Source organism: Asparagus officinalis, chromosome 8 (assembly GCF_001876935.1).
Source record: "Asparagus officinalis chromosome 8, Aspof.V1, whole genome shotgun sequence".
Lineage (NCBI taxonomy): Eukaryota > Viridiplantae > Streptophyta > Magnoliopsida > Asparagales > Asparagaceae > Asparagus > Asparagus officinalis.
Window position 1 is genome coordinate 37238709 of NC_033801.1, and position 16612 is coordinate 37255320.

A 16612-nucleotide genomic window follows, 5' to 3' on the forward strand; every position below is an offset into this window, starting at 1 on the left:
TCTTGAAAGTTCGACCTTTGAAAATGAACATTGCCTGGCCTATTTATAGGCTTTCTGAACTGTGCCCGCGCACAGAGACATGTCGGAAATGTCGGCCACCGTCGGCCACTGTCGGCCACCTCTGGGTGGCCGACACTGTGCCGAGCCACCTATGGGTGTGGGTTTTCCGAGTTTTTGAGTTGTGTCCGTTTTCCGGTTTTGTCCGTGATTCGGTTGATTGAGACTCTGATTGGTTGATCTGATTTGGCAGTAAGTCGGATTCCTGATTTGGCAGTAAATCCGCTTCTGAGTTCGAGTCCGAAACTGATCTTGATTCGATCGTGATTCGTCCGAGTCTGTTCTCGGTTGGATGACTCGTTGATTCCTTAACTCGTTAGCTTGATTCTGCACGCGGGTGGATTCATTCCGTTGTTCGCGTGCGATTTGTCGATCTCGTCGCCTCGTTGGTTCGTCGGTTTGTGCCGAGCTGAGCTAAGGGACCTATAAGCAATTTTATATGCCTACATTTATTCAAGTGCTGCAGATTGGGCCGGACTTCCAATATTGATTGATGCATTGTTAATTTTTCTTTTTCAAATAAATGAATGGAGACTTGATTGATGCAAAAATACTATTGGGCCAGACTTGCTGGGCTTTTGATTTTCGAAAATCAAATGCCATTACCTGCAGACTGGGTTTTTAATTTTCTTTGCTGCAGATTTGGATGATCAACTCCATGGACCGGACTTTTTCTCAAATGAATGGAATGGAGACCGGACTTAGGCAGAGAATGGGGACCGGACCTGATGGATGCAAAGCTTTGAATTTCTTAATTGGGCCGGACTTTTTTTTGGACTGCTGCAGCTTTGAGATTTTCATCAAGACCGGACTTTCATGACAAATATCAAATATCAAATGGGCCAAAGAAAATCAAAAGAATGAGCTTTGTTTCAAATATCAAATGAGCTTTGTTTCAAATATCAAATGAGCTTTGTTTCTTTTAGGCTTAATTGACCTTTTAACGGACTTTCATCAAGACCGGACTTGGGTTTTCATTTTCTTTTGAAAATCATATGGGCCTCCTATGTTAGGCTAGAGAAGAACAAAAAGCAAATTCAAAGGTGGAGATTGCTTTGCTTGGGGCTCAAGACAAATCCAATGGCTCATATTCATTGATGATTACTATAAATAGGGGTAGAGAGTGAGGGGTTAGAGGTGTGAAAATTTTTATAACTCTTTTTGGAGAGGATGGCTACTCTTAATTAAGAAGGCCTTCCAAAATTATAACTTTTGTTGCAATTAATAATAATAATTTTTTCACCACTTTAAATTTTTCTCTTCTTCTCTTTGTTGGATGATGAAGATAAAGATGAAGATGGAGAATTATTTGAAGGTTTGTATTTCTTTTCTTTTTCTCTTTTATTGCTTATTAGTTTAGATTTATTTATATGCTTGTAGTTAGATTTTATTTTCTTTTAAATAGCCAAGAGGCTAGAACCCTCTTGCCTTAGATTTATTTCATGCTCATAGACTAGATTTATTTTCATGCTTATAGAGTAGATTTATTTTCTTTTTGCAATTTATTTTATAGTTTAGATTTTGCAATTTATTTTGTAGTTAGATTTTAATTTCTTGCACTATTCACTTTGAGGCTAGAATCTTCTTGGGTTTAGTTTTTCTTTTTGTTTATTTTTATTTTGTTTGATTCGCCTTTATGCTAGAACCCTTTAGGGAATCGCCATTTTCTAAGAAGTGGGTTTAATTTTAGATTACCCATATCTATGATTGAATCTACCATCTTTAATTTCTTGCATTTTCTTTTATTCTAGAATTTTGTTCTTCATTCTTGATTTTTTATTTGTTTCTTGATTTTATTCATTTTCATACTCATTCTCTTTTACATCCACTCTCACTTACACTTTGCACCTACTTACACACCACTTTCACTCTTTAAATCTCTTCACAATCATATTCACTCACCAATCTTATTTGTCACGCACACAACATAAGAACCGATTTTATATTTTCTCCTACAAAACACCTTCCTCATGGGATCGATATCTTAAATACTATAACTTGACACGGTTGTGCACTTGTAACCTTTTCGGTACATGTTTATGCCGCATCAGCAAGGTTTAGGGGTTGCGTAAAGCGCTCTGCAAGGAAAGAGGTACTTAATTGATCTTTGATCACCCTCTATTACTATCATTACCTGGCTAACTACCTGGGTAAAACTTTAATCTTTTCACTGTAGGAGTTTTTGGTTAGGAGCTGATCTAGTTGAGTTAGGCTAACCCTAGAATTAGAGTGATTGAAAAGTGATTGCTTTGATTTGTTTTAGTTAGGATTTTTCTTTTTCTTCTCATAAAAAAAAACTAATTTTCTTTCTTTCTTTAGAAAAAAAATTTATAAAAAGAAGTTGTTTTGGTGTATGCAAACTTGGGTTAGGGATAATTCTCATTGTTTAATTCGTGTTGAACCAATCCAAGAAATGGCAAATCAACTCGTTCTTCAAGATATGTGTTACCCCATCAGAAATGCAATTCCATCTTGCATAAGGCTCCCCGAAGCAAATGGAGAAAACTTTGAGCTTAGACCGCATTACATAAACATGCTTCCCAAATTCCTTGGAAATGAAACAGAAGATGCATATATTTTTATTTCGGAATTTGAGGAAGTGTGTATTATGATTAAAATGAGAGAATTAACCGAAGATGCGATTAAGCTTAGATTTATTCTATTTGCTCTTAATGATAAAGCTAAAAAATGGCTGTACAGCTTACCAACAAATTCCATCTCAACTTGGGATGAATTTGTCACCGTTTTTATTAAGAAATTTTTCCATATTCACAAAATAGTAAAGCTAAGGAACAGCATTCAAAACTTTAAAATTATTCCGGGAGAGCCATTCTGGAAATATTTTGACCGATTCAAAGATCTTTTAATCCAATGTCCTCATCATGGTCTAGAAAAATGGCGATTGTACCAAGTCATATATGAATGATTGGACTATTCTTCAAAAACATCTTTAGAATCGATGTATCAGGGAGATTTTATGAGGAAAAATACAGATGAAGCTTGGGAATTTCTAGAGAGTTTATCCGAGAAAACAATGCAGTGGGAACATTGTGATGACAGGGTTTCATCCATCCTCAATTCTAAGTCTAGTGATCCTTCCTTGGAGTCAAACATTACTTCTGAAGCGAAGATGGCGACGATTCTGCGGAGGTTAGAAGCTTTAGAAGTTAAGGAACGAGCTACAGCTCAAATCAATCATGTTTCTGCCCAAAGATGTCATAATTATCAATCTCCTACCTACGTTTCAGAGGAATGCCCTCTCCTAGAAAATAATCAGCCATTAGGACAGATGAACGCTGCATTCCAGCGTCCTAGAAATGATTTATTTTTTCCAACCTACAATCCAGGTTGGAGAAATCATCCAAACTTTGCATGGAATCAAGGAAATTCTCCCGAAACTCAAAACTTCACTCCCGCTTCAACCCAACAATTTTCTAGGGGAAACACAGTTCCTTTCAATCCACAATTTTAACAACCCAATCTGCTGTATCAAAATCAGTATCCTCTTCATCAAGCTATAATTCAGACTCCTCATAATCCAGATCAGGATAAACGTCTCAATATCTTGGAAAGGGGTTTGGAAACCATAAGTAAGGCCTCCACTCAAACCACGAATATATTGACTCAAACATCCAGCACTCTGAATTCCTTTATGCAATCAACCGGATAAATGCTCAATTCCAACACTCTGAATTCCTTTATGCAATCAACCGGATAAATGCTCAATTCCAACACTCAAGCTATAGCTAGATTAGAATCCCAACTTGGTCAACTAGCTAGTGCCGTGAGTGAAAGAGAGAAAGGAAAATTTTTGAGTCAACCCGTGGTCAACCCTAAGGACACAGGATGCACTTCATTCTATGAAGCTCAAGTGAATGTAATCCATTCACTTCAGTCAGGTAGACAGGTCGATAATCAAGTGAGAACTCCCCCAAGTCAAACTTTTGATCCAGTACAAATTCCTTCTCCTTCTCCTTCTAATGAATTTATTCAACAATCACCCTCCTCAGATGACCAAGAACCTGAACCGGAACCTGAACCTACTTTTGATAGGTTTAGACCAGTTGCTCCTTTTCCAGATAGACTCAGGCTTAGGAAACACTCCCCTCAAGAGGAGAAGATCCTAGAAACATTCAAGCAGGTTAAGATTAATATTCCTCTCTTAGATGTAATTGAACAAATTCCATCTTATGCTAAATTTTTAAAAGAATTATACACTAAGAAGAGGAGAATAAATGTTCCAAAGAAAGTCTTTTTAGCTACCAATATCAGTGAAATGCTATCAAATCCTATACCTTTGAAACATAAAGATCCAGGTTCCCCTATCATTTCATATATCATTGGTAATACTCACATTGATAAGGCGCTTTTAGACCTAGGGGCCAGTGTCAATTTGCTTCCATATTCAGTCTACCAGCAATTGGGTCTAGGTGTACTGAACCCAACCAAATGCACCTTACAGTTGGCTGATAGATCTGTTAAGGTCCCTATGGGTGAGTTAGAGGATGTTCTGATTAAGGTTGGAGATTTTATTTTTCCAGTAGATTTTGTAGTCTTGAAAACACAGCCTGTTTCCAATCCCAAAGGACAGACACCTGTCATCTTAGGACGACCTTTCTTAGCCACTTCTAATGCTCTCATCAACTGTAGAACTGGTCAAATGAAGCTGTCCTTTGTAAATTTGACTGTTGATCTTAATATTTTTAGTCCAGGGGACCAGCCAAATAATCAGCCTGTAGAAATAAATTACATTCAGGAAAGATCAGAAGAAGAAGAAGAAGAAGAAGAAGAAGAAGAAGAAGAAGAGTCTGATTTGAGTTTTGATGAAATTTTTGATGAAGAGTTAGAGTTTTTAGAAGAAGCAGATCAGGTCCTTAAGAATAATGAAACTGTGTTAAACATTTGCTGCTTTGAATTAAATTTTGAAGAACTCTTTCTTGATGAACTTAGATTCTTGGAGAATAATCAACAACCAAAATTTTAGAACTCTATAGAAGAATTGGTTGTTAGAAAACAAAACTTCACAGTACAAGAGTCTGAGTTCATTAAGAAATACAAAATGCATGACACCAATAATACCTACCTTACTTTGTTGCAAGAATTATTAAACACCCCAAAATGCTTAGAATTTCACATTATTGATTATATCATTCTGAATTTATTTAAAATCCGGAGAAGAATTTTTAACAATAAGGTAGGACTCAATGTAGAATACGAGCTCTTCGTGTTGAACACTTCATTCTACATTATTTGTTTTGTTTATTTCAGAATAATAAAAAGAATTTATTCTTCTCTCGATCGAGAGTTTCTTATTCAATTGAAAAAAATAAAAAAATAAAAAAAAGAAAAGAAAAGAAAAAAAAGAAAAGAAAAGAAAAGAAAAGAAAAAAAAAGAAAAAAAGAGAAAGAAGAATAAATTTTTGATTCCATCCTCCTCAGACCAAAGGTAATTGCAGATTTTTATCAGCCGACCAAATGTAAGTATTTTACTTCTTATCTGCTTTACTTTATGCATCATAGAGTTTGCATTAAGGATAATGCAAAATTTAGGTGTGGGGGTGGGAATTAGTTATTTTTCTCTTTGTTTTACAATTTTTTGTTGCATTTTTGTCAAATTTTTTCCTTTTTCAAAAAAAAATTATAAAAATATCGTCACTTGCCAAATTGATTGAGTTATGTAATAATTGATTTATTTGATAAATTTTCTAATCTGTTATTTACTCAAGTTTACTTTTTATGATAACTCTAAATAAAGTTCTTAAGAAATGATTTTCAAAGTAGTATAATTTACTTAAGCATTAACTTAGATTTTTATTTAAATAATGAAATACATGCTTAGCTTAGAGTTAAAAATAATTTTTCAAAGTGGCTTGACTTACATATTTTTCAGAATATATACATATATACATAAAAAAAATTACAAAAAAGAGTGCGAAAAATGGGCACCAAAAAAAATAATAAACTCTTAAATTCAAGGTGATTCTATCTTATAAAGCCTAAGTTGACCGAGTAATTAAGCCCAAGGAGTATTTTTATACTTAATGACCTAAGCCCAATTGGGTTGGGATCCATTGGCCCAAAACTCGTTAAATGGTCATTTAGAAAGCCCGATAAAGTAAAAAAAAATCACCAAGGGAGAAAGAGTTAAAAATAATAATAATATAAAAAAATAAAATAAAAATAAAAATACTAATAAATGTTTTATACATAGTTATATTTGTATATATGGTCTTGGAAAATTTTGTGGGTATATTCACTGCAAACCCTCACGAGACTACAACTCGTCCACTAGGGTAACCTAGGGGTTTAAAGGCTTGTTGTATGCGCTAAATACAACCATGATTCCTACGAAAGTGAGTTAGGTTTTTTTTTTCATTTTATTTTCTTTGTAAGAGGACTAGCAAAAGTTTAGGTGTGGGGTATTTGATAATCATATTTTATTATAATTTTATACCCTCATTATTTATTTTATATGAATAAATATGCCATTAATAATTGTTTTTATCTTTAATTGCAGGTTAGTGAAGAATAAAGCCCAAGATCTCTTATCTCAACAAAAACCCATGAATTAAATGAAGAACACAAGCAAGAGTCAAAAAACCCAAGCCCAGAATCAAGCGGAGTAGCCTGTAGAAGCCGGAGAAAATAAAAAAAATATATGAAAAGAAATGTATTCAAGATAGTTGGCCGCAAAGAAACGATGATATCTCCCAATCCGGGAGGCGGAATTTAACATATAATATATAAAAATCACCTATCTCGACGAGACGAAGCCAACCGTGAAGTCAAAATTCTTATTAGAGCATCGATGCCAGCATCGATGTAGGCATCGATGCGGGCATCGATGCCTGTATCGATGCGAAGTCATCCAGATTTCATCAACGGACGAAATTGCATTCTTGGGGCTCAAGTTTGATCCAAGGGCTCTCATTCAGAGAGGAGGGCTACTCTTAATTGAGAAGGCCTTCCAAAATTGTAACTTTAGTTGCAATTAATAATAATAATTTTTTCACAATTTTAAATATTTCTTCTCTTTATTGGATGATGAAGATGGAGATGAAGAATTATTTAGAGGTTTGCATTTCTTTTCTTTTTCTCTTTTATTTCTTTTTTATTGCTTATTAGTTTAGATTTATTTCTATGCTTATAGTTAGATTTTATTTTCTTGTTAAATAGCCAAGAGTCTAGAACCCTCTTGATTTAGATTTATTTCATGCTTATAGATTAGATTTATTTCATGCTTATAGAGTAGATTTATTTTCTTGCATTTAATTCTTATAATTTATTTTGTAGTTTAGATTTTGCAATTTATTTTGTAGTTAGATTTTAATTTCTTACACTATTCACCTTAAGGCTAGAACCCTCTTGGATTTAGTTTTTCTTTTTGTTTATTTTCATTTTGTTTGATTCGCCTTTAGGCTAGAACCCTCTAGGGAATCACCCTTTTCTAAGAAGTGGGTTCAATTTTAGATTACCCATATCTATAATTGAATCCACCATCTTTAATTTCTTGCATTTTCTTTTATTCTTGAATTTTATTTTTCATTCTTGATTTTTTATTTGTTTCTCGATTTTTTTATTCTTCCTTCTTGCCTTGTTGATCATATTTTTTTTTTACTCACATCCACTCTCAAAAACATTGATTTACACACTATCACGTTCACTCTCATTATCTCTCCACAATCACATTCACTCATCACTCCTATTTGTCACACACACAACATAAGAACCGATTTTATATTTTCTCCTACAAAACACCTTCCTCGTGGATCGATATCTTTATACTATAACTTGACACGGTTGTGCACTTGCAACATTTTTGGTACATAATTATGTCGCATCAGCGTGCTAGAGCTGGCTGTATATAAGTTAGAACTAGGGTAATAGAAGTTTATTCTTGTTATCTATAATTTTGCTTTAGTTCTATCTTTGTAAGTGATAGTTCTAGGACGAATATTTTAATTCTGGCTCATTTTGAGCGCGTCTTCCCAAGAAAATAATATCTCATCACTGCCTTAAGATACACCTGATACTTGCTCCTTTTTAAGACATGTCCTATCACCCCAACAGCGTTCCCATCATATATTCTCATTTAATATAGTATAGTTTAGTTCTATTTCTCCCGATTCTCACGTCGCCGCCATACCTTCATAACCCATTAACTTCTTCTTCTTCCACCAGCATCGGCATACTCTCTAAACCCCCTATTCCAAAACAAACTCTCAAACCCAACTTCTTCAATCTTTGTTAGTAAACATCAAAGATGCATAAGGATTGCGCCTGTGTACATTGCCATGGGTCAGGGCTCCACTCTCGAGATTGCCATCACGGTATTACTGCTCGGGCCCTACCAAGGTTGCTTACCGTCCCTACCACCACCGCCAGCACCATCAGGCATCTCTCTGCTTTCGCCATCTTCAATCTTGAAGCAGGCCGTCGATCCGTCGAGGAGCTCAGAGAGATGTTGGCTTATCGATTCAATCTAACGTCGTGGCCCCATCAAATAAAAAACGCGGCAGGGCATAGCTTCATGGTGCAGTTTCCATTGGACGCCCTACTTGCCCAAGCCATAGAGCTCGGCCTAGTAGACATGGGCACCTTTAGGGGAAGATTCCGCTGTTGGAGGGAAGATCATATGTTAACAACGGTGCCCCAACCTTTTCTTGTATGGATCCGTCTCTTCAATGTACCATATCACCTCTGGAATTATGAATTCTTGCGAACTCTCCTCGCTGGTATTGGTGAATGCATTAAGTGCTCTAGGGACGTCATAAACAATACTAACTTCGAGGACTGCAAAGTGCTCCTCAAGGTTAGGGATTTATCTGACATCCCTAAGAGGCTTGGGTTCCGTTACACATCTCCAGTTGACGGAAACATAATGGAAGGCTACGTCGTCATGCAGGTCCAATGCAGGACGGGTTTGGAGAGGGCTCAGGGATCCACTCGCCTTAACTTAGGGCCACAGCCTGCGCAGCCTATTAGTTATGATCCAGAGTTACAGAAGGTTAGCTGGGACGGTAGGCACATAACTGTGGATAGAGAACAGTGGCAGCGCTTTCTCCAAAACCAAGGAATTTGGCGGCGGCTCACCCCACCGTTAAATCTTCTCAGCCAGGAAACGCTTCAGGCTCGCAAAGTGGATCATCAAAGTCCAGCTCTCCATTATCCACGCGCGAAAAGCTTAAGAGAACTAGTAGTGATAAAGTTTTATCAGACATTTACTGCTCAAGCGAGGGAAGCAACAAATGAGGATCCAGCTTCTTTCTTCTCCGCAACACCGCATGAAGATAGTTTCTGTCAAATTTTGCTGCTGTAATGGAAGGAAACTATTTGTTGATAGTTATAAATCATTGTTAAAAATCGTTGCAAGGTGTGGACGGTAGTTATAAATCGTTGTTATAAACGTACTTCACAGTCATGTTTTTATAAATCGTTGTTAATTCTATTTACAATCATTATATCGAATGAAATGTTATTTCTAGATGCTATCGTACTAGTTGTAGTATCCCTCGAGCGTGTTATAGCTGCTACAAATGTTAATTCTGGCTACAATGTTGTTTCTAACCGCTACTTTTTAATGAATGCTCCTACGTTAGTTCTAGCTTCTATCCCACTAGTTCTAGCTTGTATACATCCAGTTCTAGCCCACAACTTACTAGTTCTAAACACAGCCCGTGTTTTTTTGATGCTAAGTTGTTATTTCTGGGTTCCAAGTTAGTTCTAGCTCCTATCCCACTAGTTCTAGCTTGTATATAGCCAGTTCTAGCCCACATCATACCAGTTCTAAATCCAGCCTTAGTTTTTTTCATGCAAAGTTGTTATTTCTGGGCTCCAAGTTAGTTCTAACTTCTATCCCACTAGTTATAGCTTATATACATCCAGTTCTAGCCCACAACTTGCTAGTTCTAAACACAGCCCGTGTTTTTTTAAGTTAAGTTGTTATTTCTGGGTTCCACGTTAGTTCTAGCTTCTATCCCACTAGTTCTAGCTTGTATACATCCAGTTCTAGCCCACAAGTTGCTAGTTCTAAACTCAGCCCACAGTTTTTTGATGCTAAGTTATTATTTCTGGGTTTCACGTTAGTTCTAGCTCCTATCCTACTAGTTCTAGCTTGTATATAGCAGTTCTAGCCCACATCTTACCAGTTCTAAACCCAGCCCTAGTTTTTTTCATGCAAAGTTGTTATTTCTAGGTTCCAAGTTAGTTCTAGCTTCTATCCCACTAGTTCTAGCTTGTATATAGCCAGTTCTAGCCCATAACTTGCTAGTTCTAAACCCAGCCCTTATTTATTTCATCCTAAGTTGTTATTTCTGGGTTCCAAGTTAGTTCTAGCATATATCCTACTAGTTCTAGCTTGTATATAGCCAGTTCTAGCCCACATCCTACCATTTCTAAACTCAGCCCGCGTTTTTTTATGCTTAGTTGTTATTTCTGGGTTCCACATTAGTTCTAGCTTCTATCCCACTAGTTCTAGCTTATATACATCCAGTTCTAACCTACAACTTGCTAGTTCTAAACCCAGCCCACGTTTTTTTGATGCTAAGTTGTTATTTCTGGGTTCCACGTTAGTTCTAGCTTCTATCCCACTAGTTCTAGCTTGTATATAGCCAGTTCTAGCCTACATCTTACCAGTTCTAAACCCAGCCCGCGTTTTTTTCATGCTAAGTTGTTATTTATGGGTTCCACGTTAGTTCTAGCTTCTATCTCACTAGTTCTAGCTTGTATACAGTCAGTTCTAGCCCATAACTTGTCAGTTCTAAACCCAGCCCGCATTTTTTTGATGCTAAGTTGTTATTTCTGGGTTCCAAGTTAGTTCTAGCTTCTATCACACTAGTTCTACCTTGTATATAGCCAGTTCTAGCCCACATCATTCCAGTTCTAAACCCAGCCCGCGTTTTTTTGATGCTAAGTTGTTATTTCTGGGTTCTACTTTAGTTCTAGCTTCTATCCCACTTGTTCTAGCTTGTATACAGTCAGTTCTAGCCCACAACTTGCCAGTTAAACCCAGCCCGTGTTTTTTTGATGTTAAGTTTTTATTTCTGGGTTCCACGTTAGTTCTAGCTTCTATCCCACTAGTGCTAGTTTGTATATAGCCAGTTCTAGCCCACATCTTACCAGTTATAAACCCAGCCCGTGTTTTTTCATGCTAAGTTGTTATTTCTGGGTTACACGTTAGTTCTAACTTCTATCCCACTAGTTTTAGCTTGTATACAGCCAGTTCTAGCCCACAACTTACTAGTTCTAAACTCAGCCCTTGTTTTTTCATGCTAAGTTATTATTTCTGGGTTCCACGTTAGTTCTAGCTTCTATCCCACTAGTTCTAGCTTGTATAGAGCCAGTTCTAGCCCACATCATACCAGTTCTAAACCCAGCCTGCTTTTTTTTATGCTAAGTTGTTATTTCTGGGTTACACGTTAGTTTTAGCTTCTATCCCACTAGTTCTAGCTTGTATACCGTAAGTTCTAACCCACAACTTGCTAGTTCTAAACCCAGCCCTAGTTTTTTCATGCAAAGTTGTTATTTCTGGGTTCCAAGTTAGTTCTAGCTTCTATCCCACTAGTTCTAGGTTGTATTTAGCCAGTTCTAGCCCACATCATACCAGTTCTAAACCCATCTAACGTTTTTTTTCATGATAAGTTGTTATTTCTGGGTTCCACGTTAGTTCTAGCTTTCATCTCATTAGTTCTAGCTTGTATACAGCCAGTTCTAGCCCACATATTGCTAGTTCTAAACTCAGCCCGCTTTTTTTCATGCTATGTTGTTAATTCCGGTTCCATGTTAGTTCTAGCTTCTATCTCACCAGTTCTAGCTTGTATACAGCCAGTTCTAGCCCACATCTTACTTATTCTTAACCATGCCCTCGTTTTTTTTATGCTAAGTTGTTAATTCTAGGTTCAACATTAGTTTTAGCTTCTATCACACTAGTTCTAGCTTGTATACATCCAGTTCTAGCCTACACCGTGCTAGTTCTAAAACCAGCCTTCGTATTTTACCCGCGCAGTTTTTATTTTTGCTGTCGTGTTATTTCTAGCTTAGTCAATGTTTGTTCTAGCTGCTGTGGTTTTAGTTCTAGATGCTGTCGTGTCTGTTCTATCTTAGCCATTGTCAGATCTATTTGTTCTCGTGTAGTTCTAATACTTACAACATTTTTGCTAGTGGAGATGATGCTAGTTCTCATCGCACATGAAAATACTTTCAACATTAAACAAAACGTACTAGTTTGTAAATATACAAGCAAAACAGTTAACAACATATCAAATACTTAGTCAGCAATAGATTCATTACATGTTTTATGGTTGTGACCTTCCACATGACATCGAGAGCATTTAAGTGGCCGGGTGTAAACTGTTCTGTTGTTGATACGCCTGGTCTTATTTCTTCCTTTTCTTTTTGTTGTTAATGGTGGTAGGATCTGTATCTCCTCCCGTGGTACGCTACGCTTCTCGTAATCGGGGATGGGGTAGAGGATTGGCTCGTAGCTCTTTTTAAAAGCTTCAACCGTCATAAACCAGTCACAGAATTGGTAAACATCCCTCTTCATAAACATAATGGTTGCACATGCATGTTTGCAAGGGATACGGGTTACATCCCACGCGCGGCACGTGCATGTTTTATTGTCAAGATCCACTTTACAAGTTTTATGAGATTGTACCTCAAATAATCTTGTATGAGACTGACGCACATCCAATGGACGCCCATTTTCCATGTTCTCTTTGAGGACAAGTTCAGCTTTGGGACAAAGAAATCCATTCCAACTTTCAGCCATTAATCGTCGCTCATTCATGCGAACCATAATCTGTTTACGTATGTGTTCTACGAGTTGTAGTATCCGTAGAAGCCTAGCCTCATGTATCCATTTGTTGAATGACTCTGCAACATTTGATGTAACGTGACCATATCTGGAACATAACAGGGAATTCATCAAAAATACTGAGTTATTTGTCATGTCAGTTCTAGCTGAGTAGTTCTTAGTGAAAGCTTCTATCGTGATAGTTCTAGATGGTACCCAGTTAGTTCTAGCTCCAGGTAATTGGGTTATTACCCATGTTCTATTACAAGTGCTGGGTATATCGCCTATGTTAGTTCCGACTAGGTTATAGTTAGTTCCAGTATATCCATTCATGTCTAATTTAGTTAGGCAAACAACTAACTGAAATAAGAAATGACATAGCTTATAAATTACCTAATTCTGGGGGAAAATACGTTAGCCCAGTTCTCTGGAGCGTAGTTCATGACAATATTGTAGGCTCGTTCGTCCGCCAGTCTAATGTCCTCCACATAGTCATTCCATTATGTTTTAGTATATTTGTAACAAGCAGATTGCAGAAGGTTGCCCAAAATCTGAGTATCCTTTGCCTTGAAACCCAAATCCCGCAACTTTGTCCTAAAATTCTCAACTAGATGCAGAACACATCTAGAGTGTATAGCATCCGAAAAATATTCTCTGACTGCTTCTCTGATCCCCTTATCCGCATCAGATATTATAACTAGCTTGTGTAGAGGGTTGTATGGATCTGGCCTTTCATAGAGAATAGACCATAAACCTATAAATATTTGTAGTTAACATATTTGAAGTTAGAGTTAACAACGAATGAGTTAGAACTAGCATGAATTCTAGTAGAACTAACATGACCCGAACTAACCTTGTAAGAACCAATTCTAGTTTACAGTATTTTCCTGATCGCAGATGCAATAGGCTAATGGAAATATCCCCTGATTTCCATCGTATGCAACGGCGCTGAGGAGTATACCTTTGAAACGATCTTTCAGAAAGGTACCATCCAAAAATATAAGTGGTCTATAACCATTCAAAAACACATTTATGCAGGCGGCATAACAGATGAATGGCTTTGAAAACCTCCCCTCATTTTGTTCAACATGAATGTAGCTACCTGAGTTTGTCTTCTTAACCTCTTCTACATACCTAGACCATTGAAGATTATATGTTAGGATCAACATAAATGAAATTAGTGTCTATATTATAGATATTATCTTCTTTTACCATCGTAATTGATCGTAGGACTCATGGGCATCACCATATAGTTACTCTTGTGCTCTTTCTTTACCCCACCATATCTTGCTATAATCGACCCTAAGCCTATACGAAGTTAGTAACTCCTTTTGTACGTCGATAGGTTGTAAATCTGGTCGGACCTTTAACGTGGGTAATACTTGGGTCGCAATGAATTGTCGTGACGCCCTAGATTGACATGCATTATTGCCAAAATTCCCACATGTGTGGTTGTCCACGAAGGTTTTGATTTCAAGTCTGTTCTCATTTTGTGTTGGAGAGGCAAATAACATCCACGGGCAATTTTGGGCTTCCTTGAACCGACAAAAGACTCGAATACGCTTCGGTTCATTCTTAGCAAACAAGTACTCGAATTTTTTGGCCATGGAATAGTATAGTAAAGCCAATCTTAATTCCTTCGCACTCTCAAACCGTTGTCCCTCACCGGTTAAAGCAGTGTTCCACCAAGCAGAAATCCTCTCTGATCTTCTAATCATGTCATCAATCATCGGAACATTATCTCCAGAAGGATTATCATTGGGGATCCTATCTGAAACACATGTGGGCGTCGACAACGGCGGGCCACCCTCTATGCTTTTTGAGTTCATACTGCTAGTAGCGCTGCAAATTTAAAGAACATGAACAAATGATCATAAACTATACAATAGAAACATCAACAAATAACACAAATAAGGAAAGGGCAAAAAAATATCAACTGCTTGTGTTATAACTATCGTGGAATCCAATTGAACTAACAAGATTTCATTTAGAACTAACATGAAAACGTTTAGACCGAACATGAAGTCACTTAGAACTAACATGTTGGACCTAACACAGTTTGAACTAGAACTCATAGCAAATCGATTAGCACTAACAATAAGTCTATTGGAACTAACAACTAATAGATTATACTTAACAATAAATCTATTAGAACCGACATTAACTGATATTACATGAATTAACGTGGTACCTAGAATTAACAACTTAGCATGAAAAAAATACGGGCTGGGTTTAGAACTAGCAAGTTGTGGGCTCGAACTGGATGTATACAAGCTAGAACTAGGGTAATAGAAACTAGAACTAACATAATAGCTAGATTTAACAAGTTTTTATTTAAAAATGCTGGCTGAGATTAGAACTAGCAAGTTGTGGGCTAGAACTGGTTGTATACAAGCTAGAACTAGTGAGATAGAAGCTAGAGCTAACGTAGAAGCTAGAATTTACAAGTTTGCATTAAAAAACGCGGGCTGGGTTTAGAACTAGCAAGTTGTGGGCTAGAACTGGCTGTATACAAGCTAGAACTAGGGTAATAGAAGCTAGAACTAACGTAGAAGCGAGAATTATTAAGTTTGAATTAAAAAACGATGGATGGGTTTATAACTACAAGTTGTGGGCTAGAACTAGCAAATCTATTAGAATCTGAGCTATAATCCAATGAACTAACATTAACTGATATTACATGAATATTGGTCTTAGCATCAAAAAAATCCTTGCCCCTACATGTCATCTCAAACTTGAACAGCGTTGTGGACTTTTGAAGAATCCTCTTTTTCCTTGAAAGCTTGCATGTGAACCTCCTTTAATCCTCTGTTATGGCAATGCTCCACCATAGACGACAGATCCCCCTCGTTCTCAATAGGAAATTTGAAGCTTCCGTTCGTTTCATCTTTGAATGACAAACTTAATGATTCATATGGAAGATCTAACCTATCTGACACATCAAATTTTAGATCAAGAATGGTGGTTGAAGTGTTAATCTTCATGAATACTGCTCTATCACCCGAAGCTACGATGCAGGTGATGTCCTTTTCAGGCATTATGAAGTGGAGGGAAGAGTAATGGAGAGAATTTTGATCTGAGGAAGAGTAATGGAGAGAATTTTGGTCTAAGGAAGAGTAATGGATAACTAGATATTTATTGCTCATGATAGACTGAAAAAGGGGGGAAATTTCCCTCCATTTTTTACAATTTTTTGCATTTAATGGGATGTGACGAAGAGTAATGACAAAGCGTCTGGGGACGAAGGAGAAGGGCAAAGTCGGGTTTTTTCAAAATACAATGCCTCTGTCTGTATACAGCTGACGTGAAGGGCCCTAGAAATATTAAAGGCTGCTTTTTGGGGCTTATACACAAGGGGGAAAATACAATGAGCCTCGTCACATGATTTTTCAGCTTTTGGTGCCCCGACACATTTTTCCCTTCTTTTTTTTTCTCTAACTTTAACTAATTTTTTGACACTCACGAGAAAGTTCTTTCTTTTCTATTTTCATTCCTTTCCTTCACACATTTTGAATAGATTAATAAACACTGAGAAAATATTAAGCAAATAGATATTATAACTATATTTTTCTTATTAAAGCTCTAGAATTTCTTTCTTGTTAAATCACCAAGACAATCACTCAGTGCACAAATTATAGAGATTTTTTACAACCGGGGATGTAAAGGATCTGTAGACCAATCAATGGAGACTAAAGACGGTAGATATGTCTACTGAACACGTACACCGATTCCTTAGACAAGAAACCAAGTAGATGACAAACA

At 36.9% G+C, this 16612-nt stretch overlaps 1 protein-coding gene across 1 annotated transcript; it reads right to left on the minus strand.

Moving 5' to 3' along the window:
• Nucleotides 12323-15888, minus strand: LOC109821142. Its single transcript, XM_020387334.1, has 7 exons — nt 15586-15888; nt 15516-15520; nt 14108-14692; nt 13812-13984; nt 13385-13604; nt 12713-12959; nt 12323-12595 (listed from the first exon to the last, which is right to left on the minus strand). The coding sequence occupies exons 1-7, from the start codon at nt 15886-15888 to the stop codon at nt 12323-12325; spliced, it is 1806 nt and encodes a 601-aa protein (XP_020242923.1).

Excerpts from the sequence above, each read along its gene's own strand:
- LOC109821142 (XM_020387334.1), bottom strand. The coding sequence starts at position 15,888 with ATGCCTGAAAAGGACATCACCTGCATCGTAGCTTCGGGTGATAGAGCA. Across the intron at positions 13,985-14,107 it reads GGTAAAGAAAGAGCACAAGA|GTATGTAGAAGAGGTTAAGA; the intron begins GTAACTATATGG and ends TCAATGGTCTAG. Across the intron at positions 12,596-12,712 it reads CTCATACAAGATTATTTGAG|AGGGATGTTTACCAATTCTG; the intron begins GTACAATCTCAT and ends ATGTTTATGAAG.